The sequence below is a fragment of the Carlito syrichta genome, unplaced genomic scaffold, assembly GCF_000164805.1.
Source record: "Carlito syrichta isolate Samal-C Ts95f unplaced genomic scaffold, Tarsius_syrichta-2.0.1 Scaffold304320, whole genome shotgun sequence".
Classification (NCBI taxonomy): Eukaryota; Metazoa; Chordata; class Mammalia; order Primates; family Tarsiidae; genus Carlito; species Carlito syrichta.
In genome coordinates, this window is record NW_007248416.1 from 119387 (window position 1) to 138644 (window position 19258).

Consider the following 19258-nt stretch of genomic DNA (forward strand, 5'->3'; position numbering starts at 1 on the left):
ATAAGGGAGCTGTCCCATTTTAAAATCTGTGAGATTTCTATTTTATATTTTATCTCTCATATCTTTGTGTTTGAAGTAAATGAGAAATTAGAAATGCTTCTTGAGGATAAATCTTCATGTTCTTCTTAACTAAATGTATAAACAGTAGTGTAGGTGCAATGATAAAATTGTTAAATGTTATGAAGCTCAACTTCTGGGAGAAAATAAAGTGATGGAAACAGTAAAGAAAAGAGAACCTGCCTTCATTTATCTCCTCATTAGCTTTAGCTAATTGTTACTTGTAGTGAAAAACATGAAATGACAAATCTATTGTTTTCAAAAGACATCCCAATTTTTATGTGCAATCTCCTAACTTTTAATATAGGTCAATAACCACAGTTTAAAAATATCTCTAAAAGTCAAATTTGTAAGTCAACGTCAGAGAACTTTGGACTGGATAGACCCAGGAATTACTGATTTGTGTCTCTGGCATAAATTCACTCTCTATAAAATTGTTTTTTCTTTTCTCCCCACAGCTGTGAAATTTCTGTCTTAAGTGAATCACAGTATCTGTTACAAGAACATGGAGAGCAATCAGACACAAATCACAGAAGTCATTCTACAGGGATTCCAGGTGGACCCAGCCCTGGAGTTGTTTTTCTTTGGGTTTTTCTTGCTATTCTACAGTTTCACTCTGATGGGAAATGGGATTATCCTGAGGTTCATCTTCTTGGATTCTAGACTGCACACCCCCATGTACTTCTTCCTGTCACACCTGGCCATCGTGGACATATCCTATGCTTCGAGCACTGTCCCTAAGATGCTAGCAAATCTTGTGCACAAAAAAATCATTTCTTTTGCCCCATACATACTTCAGACTATTTTGTATTTGGCTTTCACTGTAGCAGAGTGTATGATTTTGGTGGTGATGTCCTATGATCTATATGTAGCAATCTGTTACTCCTTGCAATACACCCTCATCATGAGCTGAAGAGTGTGCACTGTCCTGGCCTCAGCTTGTTGAATCTTTAGCTTTCTCTTGGCTCTGGTCCATGTTACTCTCATTTTGAGACTGCCCTTTTGTGGGCCACAAAAGATCAATCACTTTTTTGTCAAATCATGTCAGTATTCAAATTGACCTATGCTGACACTAGGGTCAACCAAGTTGTCCTCTTTGCAGGTTCTATGTTTGTCTTAGTGGGTTCCCTGTACTTGGTGCTGATCTCCTACTGGTTCATCCTGGTTGCCATCCTGAGGATCCAGTCAGGGAAGGGTTGCAGAAAGGCCTTCTCCACCTGCTCCTCTCACCTCTGTGTGGTGGGGCTCTTCTTCGGTAGTACCATCGTTATATACATGGCCCCGAAATCCAGTCATTCCCAAGAACAGAGGAAGATTCTATCATTGTTTTACAACCTTTTCAACCCTATGCTGAATCCCCTGATCTACAGCCTGAGGAACACAGAGGTGAAAGGGGCCCTGAGGAGAGTTCTTTGGAAACAGACCAATGTGAAGTGAGGTTTGGCATATCCTGAGGGTGGGAGTTTTGTTCTCATGATCCTAGGTCCTTGAATTTTCTTTTGAACCCTTTAATTTACCAAATTCAGTTCTCTTTACCCTGGGACTTCTTATGAATTGAGAAGTTAATTGCTGTTACTAGTTAAGCCTAGCTACCAAACTGAGATAAACATTATGAAATGGAAAATCACAGCCTAATCTTACTCGTGAATGTAAATGCAAATATCTTAAAGAAAATACTAGTAAAAGAGTGTGACAAAATAAAACAAAAGTGTATTATGACTAAAAAGATGCTTATGTACCCCAAATGCAAAAATGTTTAACATTTAAACAATAAAAATTATTTGCCACATTAAAAATTAAAGAAAACATTACATACTATCTCAGTAGATCCAAGAAAGTACTTGATAAAATTAAACATTAATTCAGAATAAAACTGTTTACAATGTAATATAACGTAAGCCTTTTTAAAGAGAATATACCAAAAAAACCCCACTACAAACAAACCACAAAGCAAAACAGACATCATAGTTAATGTTGAAGTGTTAGCATCTTTTCTCTAAGATAAAAAATAAAACAAAAAGCAAACCAAAGCCATTTTTAAAAATTTCACATTTTACTAAAGATTCTAACCAGTACAATTAGACAAAAAAAAAAAAAAATCCACTCATGTACACACACACACACATACATTTGAGAAGGAAGAAACAAATTGCAATTATATTTGAATAACATAATTGTGTATGTGGATAATTTAAATGAATCTTCTTATATATTATCAAAATTTTAAAATATTTGACAAAATAACTTGATTTAAAATCAATATTTCTAAAAGCAATAACAAACTACTAAAATAAAATTTTAAAAAATGCTATCATACACACAGGATTTAATTTTCTAGTTTTTAGGAATAATTTTAACAAATGCTGTGCCAAAACTCTAAAGAGATAATTATAAATATGTATTGAAAGACTGTGGTAACTAAATAGGCAGATATACAATGTGCATAGATCAGCTTCTTGTATTGAAAAATCATAATATTACTAAGATTCAATCTCCTCAAATTGATTCATAGATTTAATACAATCCCAGTCAAAATATTTTTTTTTTCTCATATTTCTTTGGCCAAGATTGAGTCAATGGAAGTTCCTAAGCCATTTACTGACAAAAAATGATGTGATTGAATGTTTGGCTTGTATCAATCATGGTTTAATCTCCTGTAGCCCAGAGTGAGGGCCACTATCTCTGATTTACTGCCTAATTCCTTTAGAAAATCAGAATAGGATCAGATAGGAAGTGGGCAATGGCTATGGAGCAAATGAATGGCTTACCTGCTAAATTGTTTAAGTTCTGAAGCAAGCCTGCCTAATCTTGAAAAGAAGTAGAACACTTAAATGTGCAAATTTTTCACCCTTTAATTTTAGGGACCCAAATGATATCCTCTCAAGATAAGGCAAAACATTTAAAACTATAATGGCTAAGTGTAATAAGAAAGTATCCTTAAATCAAAGTGATTCCTTTAAAAACCTAATCTCATACGATTTTTAAAAAAGGAGTCCGAATTGGAATAATTATTTTAGTTACATAGTAGATACCCTTCCTTCTGCTACATTAAAAATATATATATACCTCAAAATAGCATGAGTAGTATAAAACATTTTAATAAGAATATCTAAAATTATCAGTTTATCCTTCTAGACATATTTTTCTAAGCTCACAGACATATCTGAAATTAAACTAAACAAATATGCAAGCGATATGATTATATTTTTCTGTATTGCCTAACTTGTTTTCATATTGGGCAAATGTTCTTTTTACACAAAAAGCAAAAACAAAGAAAACTTTATTAAAATATTGTGGAAATCTATTTTTGTTAAATTATTTATGTGTCTGTCCTATTAGTCCTATTGTGTTTGAATATGTTAATGATGAAATCTCTGGAATATTATGTTACCAATCATAATGATTATTACTGGGTGCTGTGACCTGAAATAATTTTTAGAGGTTTTTTTCACTGAAATTTTCAAAATTGCTTTATTTTGTACATACTGAGCTTATGTTATTCTTACATTCCAAAAGAGCATTTCCCCCAGAAGTGAATGGGGAGACAGTATGGTAAAGAGGTGCTGAGACTTTTAAGAAAGTACCGCTCTCCCATTACCACCAGCATATGAGCAAGGGGATGCAGATCTTGCCTCTCTTGATCAGTTGTGCCCCACGTGCCTATCACCTAAACTGTGTCTGATACATTACTGGTGTGTAATCAACATTTGATTAAGGAAGATACTGGTGGCCAGCACTGACTCTCCAACTACTGAGCAAAGCACAATGGGATATTGTAGTCTCATTAATAAGCCAAATCATGAGGAGGAAATTGACTGAGAAATCTGCAGCTGTATAAGAAAGCTTGAAGACCATGAATCCACAGCATATCAACAGTGGCAACGAATTAGAAAACTATTTAGCCAATATTTTCTCCCTCCTGACTTTGTAGGAAAGAAGTATGTATTTTCAAGGAATAAAAGTAACATTAATTGGCTTCCCTCATCCCCATCTGTATTCTTTGCGCCAATTGCTAAGTCTTCCTACCCTCTCGGCTGCTTAACATAATATCCATTCCAAGTTTTTCTTGCAAATATCACTTAAGACACTTTGATTTTCCTTCTATCTAAACTGGTTGTGTCCTAGCAATTCTGTCTTTATCCTTCGTTGGACTCCATAGTTCATTAACCATGCCATCTTCTTTCTCGATTTACTCCCTCATTTTGAGGGAGCACATCCCACAATAGCTTTATAAGGTTAAAAGTATGTACAGTGACAGAAGTCATGTTGAAAACAGCCTTAACAGTTCAAATTCTTTGTCATTGCTAATAATAATTTTATCTTCTTCAGTAACTCATTGAAATTCTATGTGGTAAGTATATTTTTTTTAAAAAAAAGAGTTTTTGCCTCACCTGCTGTGAAAATAAAGACTATTCTCAGCAGTCTGTTGACATTCCAGAAAATGTCACTATCACTCTGAAAGGACACACAGTTATCGTGAAGTATCCTAGGGGAACCCTGTGGAAGGTCTTTAATCACATCAATGTAGAACTCAGTCTCCTTGGAAAGAAGAGGTTCTGAGCTGAAAAATGCTGGAGAAATAGAAAGGAACTGGCTACCATTCATGCTATTGGCAGTCAGGTACAGAACATGATCAAGGGTGTTACACTGGGCTTCCGTTACAAGATGAGATCTGTGTATGCTCGCTTCCCCATCAGTGTCATTATCCAGGAGAATGGGTCTCTTGGAAATTCAAAATTTCTTGGGCAAAAAACATATCTGCAGGATTCAAATGAGGCCAGATATTGCTTGTTCAGTATTTCATGCCCAGGAAGATGAATGAATCCTTGAAGGAAATTATATTGGCTTGTTTCAGATTTAGTTGCTTTGATTCAGCAAGCCACAACAGATAAAGACAAGAATATCAGAAAATTTAGGGAGGTATCTCCCTCATATGTCTCTGAAAAAGGAAAAGTTCATCAGGCTGATGAACTAGATCCAAGAGTTGTCCAGCTGCAGAAACAACATGCCGGATGATTCCTGACTTATTCGTATTATTTTAATGATGCAATAAAAGACCAGTTGATTTGAGACTTTTTCTTAAGCTGATTTTAAAAAGAAAGAAAAATGGAAGGACTTAAGTCCTGTGAAGGCCGAATATCTGTCTCAGAGATGGCAAAATGTTAAAAGTATATTGAAGTTCAGCTGTCAGCATGGTAATTAATATAGTCCACAAAAACTTCCATTTCAAAATTCACTCTCATTTAATAAATGTTAAATGATAGAGCCATGTATGCTTTGCAATATTTACTCTTGCCCAAGTATAAAATGTTAATCAATATAAACAACACTCACAAGAAATCTAGGACATTACAAAGAAAATGCTTTTGCTCTAAGCATTTCAAAGATTAGAAGATCAGAAGCAAAAATAGACAAATCATGACACATGATTTTATATCCACAGTAAGCCATCTTAAGCATCCTTATACTGTGCTCAACAGAAATAAAATTGTGCTAACTATGCCAAGCTGAACAGATATATACCAGAATGTGATTCCTAGCTCTATCTGGGTGTCACTGAGTCAATTTTTTTTTTTAAACCTCATATGAATGATAAATAACAAAAAATACTCAAAGTAAAAGCTTGTTTAAACAAACTTGAAGAATTCTAATAAATGTTTTGGTCTATCATGGAAAGGAGACCAATTTGAGTTGAGAAAGTGAAGAGATCTCCACGAGTTGTTTGCAGGCTTGGTGTTATGTGTGAAGTCAAGTGGGTGAAACATGATTAAAACTGACTGGAAACAAGAAATAGGAATTTCAAGAATGGGGACTGGTGGGGAGTAGTACTTGAATAAAGTAAAGGATGGGTGTTGGAGAATAAGGAGGTAAGTAGAGTGAGTCTTTACTGGCCACACAGATTATTGGAAAAGATAAATAACCCTGGTCAGCCTCCTCTTGAACATATCTTTTGTTGTTCTCCACAATAGATTTAATGTTTTACTATTATAGTTGAAGTACTCTTTCCACTATGGTTTAAGAACTCAGACTCTGTAGAGAACTAGATTAAGAACAGACACTTAGGAAGAAAGAATAAGAAGAATTTTTCAATCATCACAAAAAAAGAGAGAGAGAGAGAAATACATGCTCATTTTTCCTGTAGTCTCTAATCCAGGGAAGTAAAAATATTGCAAAGAAATTCAGAGATGTTTGAGATGGGGAACGCACTGAAATTGTGAAATTTGAGGAAGATGAGGTATACCTGTATGGCCAAGTCAGAAATATTTGTGAGAAAGCTGGAGTATTTTACAATAACATTTTTTTCTCCATTGTGAGAAATCGATTTCTCTGAGATGAAGCCTTAACAGGATCCATGGGACTTCTATGAGACATCAAGCAATTATAGAATTGGAGAATTAGAGAATGGAATAATTTTAAGATTGGTAAAATAAGTAAATTTTAAGAGAATTTCATTTATGATGTCTTCAATTTTAAAATTTTCTTTGCAAGATCTTTTCTCATGTACAGAAATTATGTTCCCATTTAAACCCAAGCAAACACACTAAAACAAGTCCTGTGGGAATACTTGAAAGAGCAAAATGAATAATCATGGGAGATGCTTGGTTTGGTTCACCTGCTGTTAGAAAAGTAGAAAATTCCTTAATTTTCCCTGGGAGACTATGAGGAGACACAATCCCAAATGGTGCTGTTCACCGAACCATTATTTACGTCTGTAGGGAGTAAGCTGTAGTCAAATGATGACGGAAAAAACTCTGACTCGCATAACCAAGTCTATCATAAAGTTCAGGAGAACTCTGTATCTGGGTTTACTTCCCAACAACAGGATACTAAATCCCAGTCTATATATTCTTCCTTCTTCTCTTTGAGAAAGTGTGTGTTTGAAGAAAAGACCACAGGTATACCATTGTAAGCAAAAGTGGTTTATTGGTCCTGAGAAGGAGGTTGCAGGTGGGAAAAGGGAACCAGAGTGAATGACGTCACTAGTTCTAGGTATTTGTGACAAAAATGCCTCCTTTGTGTGGTCTCCTTCTGGCCCTTCTCCTGTGTGTATTACTAGGGTCCTGAGAGAATCTCTAGGGTCCAAACCTATCCCATGGTGTGGCCATGATTCCTCCATTCATCATCCCTAGTCATTCTCATGCTCCAGTTCCTGGTTTTGTCACACCTCTACCAGAAAACAGAATTGGATAACCATTCGTGTAGGTAGGGTATGATCTGGCTAGAAGGCCCCAGAGAACTTGAGGGACTGTGTGGCCAAGTTTCCTCTTCTAATAACTAAGAAAACACTAAGTCACAGTCATTTTGTACTTTGCTTTCCCTGTCTCCTTTCTGCCACTGCTAACTGCCCTTCAGGTTCTTGAGGCATTGTCTGGCCAAATAAGACCTACTCCTCATGTTTCAGGAGATAGATGCCATTCTCTTACAGAGAAACCCAGTGCCTATGGGGAAAATACTGGTTTCATTTCTTATTTTAGCCAAGAAATTGCTGAATGTTTAACATGTGTCCTTGTTATTATTGCATCCAGACATAACGATGGGTCTCAAATCTTCAATAGCAATCTTCAGGCATTTATTAAGTGCTATATAAGCATGGACTCACTTAATATTCATAGCTAACCTATTAGGTAGGGTTTATGACCAACTGATTTTGCAAATGGGGGAATGGAATTACAGAGGGGCACGAAGGGGGTCACAAATTTAGTATGTAGCAAGACCAGGATTTGGGCACGGGTTGTAGTGTAGAATCGTTGCTTCTTTTTGAAATTATGCTACTCATTAGGATGAAGCTGAGTACCTATTGAGATAGTAAGTAATTGCAAAGAGTTGACAAATCTGTGCTATACCATAACCCCATCTTTGTTGGCTCCATGGCTCCCATTCTGACAGAGATTTTAACAGAAGTATAAGTTTGGGTTAGTGTGAAATATACTAAATATGCCCCCCCTTTGTTTTCATAAGTTTCTCTCTCTCTCTCTCTCTCTCTCTCTCTCTCCCTCTCTCCATATTTGACACAGCAGAATAGCAATTTGGGTTTTAAAACCTGTGTTTTTCAATACAGTTTTAAAAATTATTCTTCTATCTCTTTAAGTTCATTTTAAGTTTAATTTTAAAAATCAAAATTGAAAAACAATGGAGATGAAAGCAAAATGTGTGCTTTTTACTTACTTTTAAAACTTGCCAAAATGAAGTGCAAGTTAACTGTGAGAGTGTTTGCAAAATCATAATAATTATGATTTTTTGCTGTTGTTTTTATTGGAGTATCACTCTGTCACCCAGGCTGGAGTACAGTGTCATGCTCACAGCCACTACAATCTCAGCCTGCTGGGAACAGGTGATCCTTCTGCCTCAGTCTCCCAAGTAGTCTGAACCAAAGGCATATGTCACCACAACCGGCTAATTTTTTGATTTATTGTAGAGACCAAGTCTCACCAAGTTGCTCAGGCCTGTTTCAAACTCGTGGACTCAGGCAATCTTCTTACCTCCACCTCCCCAAGTCCTGGAATTACAGGTATGAGCCACTATGCCTGGCTTTTGTGTTGTGTTTCTAATTCCAATGATTTAGATTATTTTCTCAATTTTTTGGTCTCCATAATGCCATTAAATTATTCAGTTGTTAACAGGTACCCTAGTGGTACTTATCCATATCAGCCCTTTAGATCTGTTGTCATCATTTTACAGATGAAAATAGTGAGGTTCAGAATAAGTGACTCAACTTTGTAATGTTCACCATTCAGAATCAAGGTCAGAAGATCTGAGAAGCATTGTTAACACTGCTTGCTTCCTTCTTCAGAGATTATGATTTTTTTGTTTGTTTGTTTTCTAGTTACTACTAATGTTGCCATGCTATGGAAGGACAGAGAAATAGATACATGAAGCTATGTCCTCATTCTGTTCACTGAAGATCTTTTTTTAATATGTAGCTGACTTCAACTGTTAAATAAAACTTCATTTCAGTTATCTATGTTGTTATTGTATCTATCCAGAGTTTTGTCTTGTTTTTTTCCTCTGAGGAAAAAAAATCTGACCTTTGAATTATGAAATTCAGGACAAAAAGGACAAAAACAACTTTTCACCTTATACTGTACTTTTCCACCTTCCTTGGCTTCATAAATGAGCTGATTCACCATTAGTTTGTGGTTACCATTATGGAGTTGTCACCTTAGAACCTTTACTACCAAATTGTTAAATTGTACATTTGAAATCTGGTTTCGATTATGGTTTCACATCTAATAAAATTAGTAACACTAAGAATTATATTTGCTTCTTTATTTATTCCTTTCTTTTATAAATAAATTATTCTGGCTACTGTTTTCTTTCAAAAGTGACATACCAAAAAAAAAAAAATGAAAGAAAACTAAAATTCTATACATTCAGATTGTTTGAATTATAAACTTTGATTAGTCAAACAATGCCAATCACTTGAAACAGAAGCCAATGACTTACGTTTGTGATTGCTGAGGCATCCGAGTGCCTGCTACTCTAGGGTAAGGAGCAGCACAGAGACGCACACACCACAGAAAGAGCCACCGGACTCATCCATGGATGGAACCCTAGCATTCTATCTGAGGCTCAGGCTGGCTTTCCTGTCCCCTGGGCTGGTCCTGAGTCAGTTGCCCTTTCCCTTTAATCTCTGAGTCACTTCACCTCCAGAAGTCCTCCAACGTTTCATCCAAAGACGGTCTTTGGAGAGAGATTTAGTCTTTCCAGCTTCCTGTGTCTTTCTTGTAGTTTTGAACCTGAAGTCCCAGAAGCTACTTACAGATAAGAAATTAAAAGACCATGAAATGTGCTTTTGTGTATGACAAACTACTTTCTTTGATCTATACAGATTCAGAACTCAGTTTTGCTTGTGACCCTCATTCATAATCTGGTGGATGTGGCAATAACTTTCAACTGGATTTAGACCCTCTTCTACTCTTAGTCAATAGGTGATTGTGATTATTTCTCTGCTAGGACAACTCCGAAAAGAAAAGTTTCTTCTAGGTTTTTTTCTAGGATTTTTATGATTTCAGGCCTGACATTTAAGTCTTTAATTTATATTGAGTTAATTTTCATAAGTAGGGAGAGATAGGGATCAGGTTTCATTTTTCTGTATGTAGCAATCAAATTTTCCCAGCATCATTTGTTGAACAAAGTATCTTTTCCCACTGCATGTTTTTGTCTGCTTTATCAAATATCAGTTGGTTGTAGGTGTTTGGGTTCATTTCTGAATTGTCTATTCTGTTCAATTGGTCCATGTATCTGCTTTTATTATAGTTTCATGCTGTTTTGGTTACTACAACTTTGTGATATAATTTGAAATCAGGTAACGTGATGACTCCAGCTTTGTTCTTTTTGCTTAGAATTGCTTTGGCTATTCTGGCTCTTTTTTGGTTCCATATGAATTTTAGGATTATTCTTACTAATTCTGTGAAAAATCACATTGGTGTTTTGATAGAGATTATTTTGAATCTTTAGATTACTTTGGGCAATATGGTCATTTTAACAATGTTTATTCTTCTGATCCATGAGCATGGTGTGTTTCTTCATTTGCTTGTGTCCCCTGAAATATATTCCTAGGTATTTTAGTTTTTTGGCCTCTGTTGTAAATGAAATTGATTTCTTGATTTGATTCTCAGCTTGGTCACTATTGGTGTATAGCAGTGCTACGGATTTGTATATGTTGCTATTGTATCCTGAATCTTTACTGAATTCATTTATAAAGTCCAGGAGTTTTTTGGAAGTCTTTGGGATTTTCTAGGTATAAGATCATATTGTCAACACACAGAGATAGTTTGATTTCTTCTTTTTCACTTTTGATACTCTTTGTTTTTTCTCTTGCCTGATTATTCTGGCTAGAACTTCCAGTATTATGTTGAATGGGAGTAGTAAAGGTAGGCATCTTTGCCTTGTTCCAGTTCTAAGAGAAATGTGTTCAACTTTTCTCCATTTAGGATGACACTGGCTGAGGGTTTGTCATATATGGCTTTTATTATTTTGAGAAATATTCCCTCTATGCTCATTTTGCTGAGGGTTTTTATCATGAAGGGATGCTGGATTTTGTCAAATGCTTTTCTGTATCTGTTAAAATGATCATGTGATTTTTTTTGTAATTCTGTTTATGTAATGGATCACATTTATTGACTTTCATATGTTGAACCATTCTTGCATCCCTGGAATAAAACCCACTTCATCATGATATATTATTTTTTTAATATGCTGATGAATTCGGTTTGTTAATATTTGGTTAAGAATTTTCATGTCTATGTTTCTTTTTCGGTGTGTGTCCTCCTAGCTTTGGTATCAGTGTGATACTGGCATTGTAAAGTGAGTTATGGAGGATTCCCTCCTTGTCAATATTTTGCAATAGTTCTAGTAAAATTGATACCAGTTCTTCTTTAAAGGTCTGGTAGAATTGAGCTGTGAGTCCATTAGGTCTTGGGTTTGTTTTTGTTCTTGGGAGACTTCTACTTACTATTTCAGTCTCGCTACTTATTATTTCTCTGTTCAGGGTTTCTATTTCTTTCTGATTCAGGATTGGGGCTGTCTTTTTCCAAGAATTTATCCATTTCCTCTAAATTGTCTAGTTTGTTTGCATAGAGGTGTTCATAATAGTCTTGGATGATCTTTTGAATTTCCATTATATCACTTGTAATGTCTCCATTTTCATTTCTGATTGAGCTAATTAATCTAGCTAGTGGTCTATCAATTTTGTTTATTTTTTCAAAGAGCCAACTTTCTGTTTCATTGGGTCTTTTTGTATTTGGTAATTTTTATTTCATTTACTTCTGCTGTGATCTTTGTTATTTCTTATCTTCTGTTAGCTTTGGGTTTGGTTTGCTTGCGTTTTTCTAGTTTATTGAGGTGTGACACTGTCAGTGTGCAATCTTTCAGTCTTATTAATGTAGGTCTTTAGCACTATTAATTTTCCTCTGAGCATAGCTTTGGCAATGCCCCAAGGTTTTGATAATTTGTTTCACTGTTGCCATTCATTTCATGGAATTTTTAAATCTCCATCTTGATTTTATCATTGACCCAAGGATCATTCAGGAGCAGATTTTTTAATATCCATATTTTTGTTTGGTTTCACAAGTTCTTCTCAGAGTTAAATCTAGTTTTAGTCCATTGTTGATATATATGATGTTTGATATAATTTTTATATTTTTATTTATTGTATCTTGATTGATGGCCTATCATATGGTCTATCTTAAAGAATGTTCCATGTAATGATGAGAAAAATGTATATTGTGTATGATTTTGGATGGAATGTTCTGTAGATGTCTGTTAGTTCCATTTGATCTAAAGTCCAGTTTAACACCAATGTTTCTTTGTTGATTTTCTGCCTTGTAGATCTGTCTATTTCTTTCAGTGGAATGTTGAAGTTTCCCACTATTATTGTATTGCTGTCTACCTCTTTTTTTAGATCTAGTAAAATTTGCTTTTTAATTTGTTTTACCTGGCATTAGTCACTTATGTACTTAAAATTATGTCTTCTCATTAAATTGATCCCTTTATCATTATTTAATAATCATCTTTTTTTACTGTTGTTAATTTAAAGTCTGTTTTATCTGATATGAGAATGGTTACTCCTTCTCATTTTTGCTTTTCATTTTCATGGAATATATTTTTCCACATTTATTACCTGCATCTATAGGAGTCTTCAGGAGTTAAGTGGGTCTCTTAAAGGTAGCAGGTATTTGGATTGTGTATTCTGCCAGTCTATATCTTTTTAATGGAGCATTGAGACCAATTACATTCAGAGTTAATAGTGATATGTAAAGTACAATTTCATTCATCATACTGTTTGTTATCTGGTTGCTTCATCTATTATTTTCTCTATTGTGTTGTTGTTCCATAAGGCCTGTGAGTTTTATAGTTTCCAACATTTTTCCACTAGTGTATCTTGACCTTTAGTTTCAGTGTTTAGAAACACTTGAGTATTTCTTAAAGATCTGGTCTAGTGGTGACACATTCCCTCAGTGTTTTTGTCTGGGAAAGACCTCATTTCTTTTCCAATTATGAAATTTAGTTTTGTGGGGTAAAAAATCCTTGACTGACTGTTATTCTGTTTGAGGAGATTGAAGATGGGGATCAATCCCTTCTGGCTTAAGTGTTTCTTCTGAGAAGTCTACTGCTATTCTGTTTTACCTTTGTTAGTTGTATGATACTTTTGTTTCATTGGTCTTTAAATTATTTCCTTCACATTAATTTTGCATAACCTGATGACTACATGGCTTGGGTAAGAACTTTCTTCAATGAACCTTCTGAGGGTTCTTTGAACTTTTTGTATCTGGATATTTAGATCTCTGGAAACACCAGGGAAATTTACTTCCATTATTTCCTCAAATAGGTTTTCCAAACCTGTTGCTTTCTCTTCTTCCATAGGAACAACTATGATTCTTAGGTTGGGACATTTTACATAATCCCAAATTTCTTGGAGACTTTGATCCATTCAGTTGATTCTTTTTTCTTTATTGTTGCCTGATTGGGCTAATTCAGAAATCTTGTCTTCAAGTTCTGAGATCCTTTTCTCTACTTGTTCTAAACTGCTATTAACTGCTATTCAACTGCTTTTTGTGCTTCCTTAAATGATTCTTCCATTTTCAGAATTTCAGCATTTTTTTTTTAAGTTTCTTATCTCTTCAGAGAATTTTTCATTCATGTCCTGAATCTTTTATTTTCTTAAATTTCTTTAAGCTGATTTTCAATTTTCTCCTATGTTTATTTTATAATCAACCTTTTGAATTCTATGCCTTGCACTTAAAAAATTTCATTTTGGTTAAAGTTCATTGCTAAAGAGTTGGTGTGGTCTTTTGGGGTGTTGGAAAACTCTGTTTTTTTCATATTGTTAGAATTATTTTTCTGGGTTCTTCTCATTTGGGTAGGTGATTTTTATTATTTGAAGTTGGCAGGGTGTGATGTAGGCACTGTAGGGTTCCCTTGGTTATATATATCTTTGGTGTGGTGAGCGTCTCAATTTCCAGCTATGGCAGTTCTGTGATGGGTACCTGCAATGGCTCATGGTGTCTTGAGTGGTCCAAGTGACTAGAAAAGTGGTGTTATCTGGTGTTTGGGATCAGATCTTTCTCAAATTGGAGTATTATATCAGATGTGGTGAGCTATAATATTGACCTCCAGCCAGGAGGTAGCACTTGTGAGAGAAAACTAGCTGTGATGGTGGCTATGGACTTTCTCCTTGTTGTGTGTTGCTCCAAAGAAGTGTCCAGCCAACCTAGACAGAAGGTAGGGTTCTGGGGATTACCCAAATTTCGGCCTGTTTAGAGCTTTTGAAGGAAGTGCGAGGGTTAGGAGGAAGATGCTCGAGTACCCCACAAGAGTCCACTCTTGGCCACTCCAGTGGGGATTAGGAGGGAGTCCCAGGCCACTGGAGGAAAGCTGTTGTGTAGGGCAGGCACAGAAGAGTTTACATGGGAAGTGAGGTTGCTATGGTTATGAGTCCATCTGGCTTCCTATCTTGGCCTTAGGAATGAATGTCCTTGTGAATGTCAAAGTGCACCTAGCTGCAGGGACTCAGATGTTGTTATGGCAACCACTCTAGCCAGGAGTTTGCCCTTGAGGCCTGTCACCTCCCAGGCTGGCTAGAAAAGCAGTTGTGCCACCTTCAAGGTTGAGTTCTTGGGAAATGGTGACTGGTGTTGCTCAAGGCTTTCTTTTTTCTTACAGCACTCCATGTGGGCTTTGGCAGAGCATGGCTGTGGATAAGGCAGTTTCCCATGAGGGACTAGAGTCCCACAGCTCTCAGGGGGCCTTCCAAGTTTGCAGCAGGAGGACAGAACTCTTGAATTCCTCTTATTTTCTTTCCTCACTGTGTCCAGAGAGTGCTCATGAACTGTGGTGGTTCAGGTGAGAGTTTGGCTAGTTACAGCCCAGGTTGATGGATTTTACTTTTGTTTGCACTCTGTGGTTATTATCACTTCTTTCAAGAGTTGTGGCATGGGTTGCTGGTCTTGTTCTTCTCTGGATGCTGAGGAAACTCTATCTTGATTTATTCCATAGGAGAAACTTACTGTACTTGCCTCACATTGACCATCTTCCAGTTAGGGTATTTGATACCAACCTGTGTTACCCAAACTGTGGAAATATCTTATGCTAGGAAATAAGATTAACTCTGAGATTTATCACTCCATTAATTTTTTGTTTTTTTTTTTTTGTTTTTTTTTTTTTGAGTTGGAGTCTCACTCCGTCTCCCAGGCTGGAGTGCAGTGGCACACTCACGGTCACCCCAGTGTTGACCGACTGGACTCCGGCGATCCTTCTACCTCAGCCTTCTAAGTAGCTGGAACTACAGGCATGTGCTACCACACCTGGCTAATTTTTTATTTATTATAGAGACAAGGTCTTGCCAAATTGCCCAGGTTGGTCTCTAACCCTCAGGCTCAGGTAATTCACTTGCCTTGGCCTCCCAAAGTGCTGGGATCATAGGCTAAGCCACTGAGCCCGGCCTCCATTAAGTTTTAAAAGTGAAAAAGAGGAAAAAGCAAAACAAAATACAATAAGAATACAGCTATCAATTTTAAAGTAAGCCTTGTTAATGTAAATTGGTTTCCCCTTTTAGTTTCCTACCTTAGAAGACTGCAGAAATGTCAAGTTTAATTGCATTTATAATATTTACATATGTTCATTGTGTGTAGCAAAAGAATTATTTAACTTATGACTAAACTTTAGCATCAAGTGTTGAAAATAATTAAATAAATCACTTAAAATAACAAACACTAAAGATGGAAAATAGGTACCAGGAGGTGCTTCCATGGAGCAGTAGCCAGCTGCTGAAAAGAAGGTTCCTAGGGAGTTTTAAAGAAACTACAAAATTGAGAAGGTATTGAGAGGGGATTTTAAATCTGAAATGAGAGAATGGGACGCATGTATGAAGCTAAGTGAATTCATAAGCAATAATCTAGAGAACAGAGAGTCCTAATTGCTTCAGATATCAGAGTGAGAAGACAATCAAACCCAGGAAATGAAACTAACTTGTATTGGAGCATTCTGTCAGGGTCATCTCTCATCTAGCTATATTAATCATCAAGACTCCCACCCTAAAAGGGCCAGAACCTATGAATTCTCCAAAACAACACATAAGTATCTGTGTATTTTCTTATGTAAGGTATATTATACTAGGTCCTATTATGTTAACTTATATGTAATTATGTATAATAAGTATTAAATATGTGCATATATCTTTTTAATAATTCTACAGGTGCAAGAGGAATTTTTATTTAATAAATATATTATGTATATATATATTCTAAATGAGTATATTTCAGATGTTTTTGTAACATATCTGAAAATAAATCCCAGAAAAAAGTTATTTAAAGTAATACATTTCCAAATGCCCCCTTTGTAACATTCAGTAAATATTCTGCATCTTTGCTCCACAGCTCTGACCTCCTGTCACAGATGAGGATTGGCTTTACTCTGACACAGAAGCATGGGAGGCAACCAGACATGGATCACAGAAGTCACCCTACTAGGATTGCAGGTGGATCCAGCACTGGAGATATTTCTCTTTGGACTTTTCTCTCTCTTCTATACACTCACCCTGCTCGGGAACGGGGTCATCCTGGGGATTATCTACCTGGACTCTAGACTGCACATCTCCATGTACTTCTTCCTCTCACACCTAGCCATTGTTGACATGTCCTATGCTTCCAACAATGTCCCCAAGATGCTGGTGAATCTTGTGAGCCCAAACAGAACCATCTCCTTTGTTCCATGCATTGTGCAAACATTCTTGTATTTGGCTTTTGCTCACATAGAGTGCCTGATTTTGGTGGTGATGTCCTATGATCGCTATGTGGCCATCTGCCATCCCCTACATTACACTGTCATCATGAACTCAAGTGTGTGCATTGTCCTGGCTGTCATTTCCTGGGTGGTTAGCTTCCTCCTGGCTCTGATCCATTTAGTTCTCATCCTGAGGCTACCCTTCTGTGGGCCTCATGAAATCAACCATTTTTTCTGTGAAATCCTATCTGTCCTCACACTGGCTTGTGCTGACACCCGGCTCAACCAAGTCGTCACCTTTGTAGCCTGTGTGTTTGTCTTAGTGGGTCCCCTGTGCTTGGTGCTGGTCTCCTACTCCCGCATCCTGGTGGCCATCCTGAGGATCCTGTCTGGGGAGGGCTGCAGAAAGCCTTCTCCACCTGCTCCTCCCACCTCTGTGTGGTGGGGCTCTTCTTTGGCAGCGCCATCATCGTGTACATGGTCCCCAAGTCCCGCCATCCTGAAGAGCAGCAGAAGGTCCTTTCCCTGTTTTATAGCCTTTTCAACCCTATGCTGAATCCCCTCATCTACAGCCTGAGGAACACAGAGGTCAAGGGTGCCCTGAGGAGAGTGCTGAGGAAAGAGAGGCCAGTGTGAGAGATCTCAAAGGGTAAAATGGGGAGGGGATTCTCCTGTGAATATGGAAGATGGCATTTTGGTTTTTTTGTTTGTTTGTTTTCTGCTTGAATAAATTCCACCTCCAAATGAAATATCCTTGACCTAAATATATAAACTGAAGTGTTAAACATTTGAAAGGAAAATAGATAAGCACTGTCATAACTTTGGATAAAAGTTGGTAGATTTGTAGAGAAGATACAAAAAGCAATAGGTATACAATTTTAAAATATTGATTAATATTGGACCTCTTCAGAATTAATCACCCTGCTCGTGAAGTCATCATTAACAAGAAATGCAGCTTTAGACCAAGTAATAAATTTTACACTATTTGTATCCAGCAAAAGTTGCAGATGATAGATACTTTAAAATCCCCTTAGAATTAATTTTTTTTAAAAAAGCTAAATTTTATAAAATGAGCAAAGCACTGGAAAAGACACTTCTCAGAAGAAATACAGGGTAAATAAACAAATGAAATGCTGCTCTCCACCTTTGTCAACAAGAAAATATAAACTAAAGCCACCATTAGATACTATTTTATACCCACTAGACTATCTAAAATGTTAATTGTTTCATTTTGCAATTGGGAAACAGCCAATACTAGCAAAGTTTGTATCCATAGAGTTAATGAGCATAATACACTTCTTCTAGATCAACAGTTAGTAGACTCTTTCCTGTAAAAGTTCACAGGAAAATACATACGATTTTGAGATCCATCTTCTCTTGTAACAACTTGCCTCTGGCAGAATCAGCCATAGACAATATGTAAGTGAATGTATATGACTATTTTACACTAAAACTTTATTTACAAAAAAAGTGACTGATCAAAGGGTCTCAGGGAGAGTAACTTGGCAACACTTTTTCTAGATCTACAAGCTAACCTAAAGTTAGAGACCTTCAGTGAGTGGGGCCTCAAGGATCGCGTCATATGATTAGATGTGCTTCAGTGACAAGACCCAATGGTCATTTGGAACCATTCAAGAGTGAGCCTTTTCTTTCTGATGACTTCTAAACTATACTATGACTTAATTGCACTTGGACTATAAATATTCATGTCTACTCTATTATATTTAGACAATAACATTAGCAACCCAATAAAAAAAGCACAGAGACATCTTTCACAGATTAATTTTTTAATAGTAGATTTGGCAGAATCTTAGATTTTTAGTTTTTTTCTTGTAAATTTTGCAACTATTTTATCAGAAGTGCTTTCCATCTTTATTTGGAAAAAGTCCTTGTTTTAATTGTATATTCAGAAAACCACTCTTATCTCATCCTGGATTATGAGGAAATGTAATTCTTGCCCCTCATCTGGTAGCTGGTAATAATTTTGCATGGAGGAGAACATCACAAAAAAATTGTCCACTAACTAATCCTCACAACGAGTTGGAGTTCTTACAACAGATAAATGTTTACTACATAAAGAAGAGAATTATGTAGTCAGGTAAGGCAGAAGAATTCTAACACTAAAGATTACTCTGATACTCACAGACCAAGTTATTTTATTTCAAAAATCTCAGAACATTTTATATCTATCTGACTTCTTTTTCCCCATACAATATGAAATGTTGTATACAACTATGTGTTATAGTTTTCTCCCTTCCCTGGTTCTTCTCAGTCAATTTTAAATAAAGGTACCCATGTTTATATAACTGTACACAAATTTCCTCTTGGATATTTCGGGCTACCATCTTTCTTGCTCAAAACATGTCATAAAGGAAATACACTGAAGTAGTTTGAAAACAAATGAACAGTTTCAAATTGTAAACTTCAAGACTATAAATAATGAATCCCAGATATTTTAAAGTAAAACCAAACAAAAGTA

At 36.1% G+C, this 19258-nt stretch overlaps 1 protein-coding gene and 2 pseudogenes across 1 annotated transcript; all 3 read left to right on the forward strand.

Moving 5' to 3' along the window:
- Positions 1–562: 562 nt before the first annotated feature.
- LOC103262055 lies at positions 563–1494 on the forward strand (annotated as a pseudogene).
- A 2362-nt stretch (positions 1495–3856) lies between these two features.
- LOC103262056 lies at positions 3857–5073 on the forward strand (annotated as a pseudogene).
- An 11410-nt stretch (positions 5074–16483) lies between these two features.
- Positions 16484–17415, forward strand: LOC103262051 (olfactory receptor 2A14-like). The gene is given in 2 exon segments (XM_008059661.1): positions 16484–17177; positions 17180–17415. Coding segments are annotated over 2 exon segments (930 nt in total).
- Positions 17416–19258: the final 1843 nt, after the last annotated feature.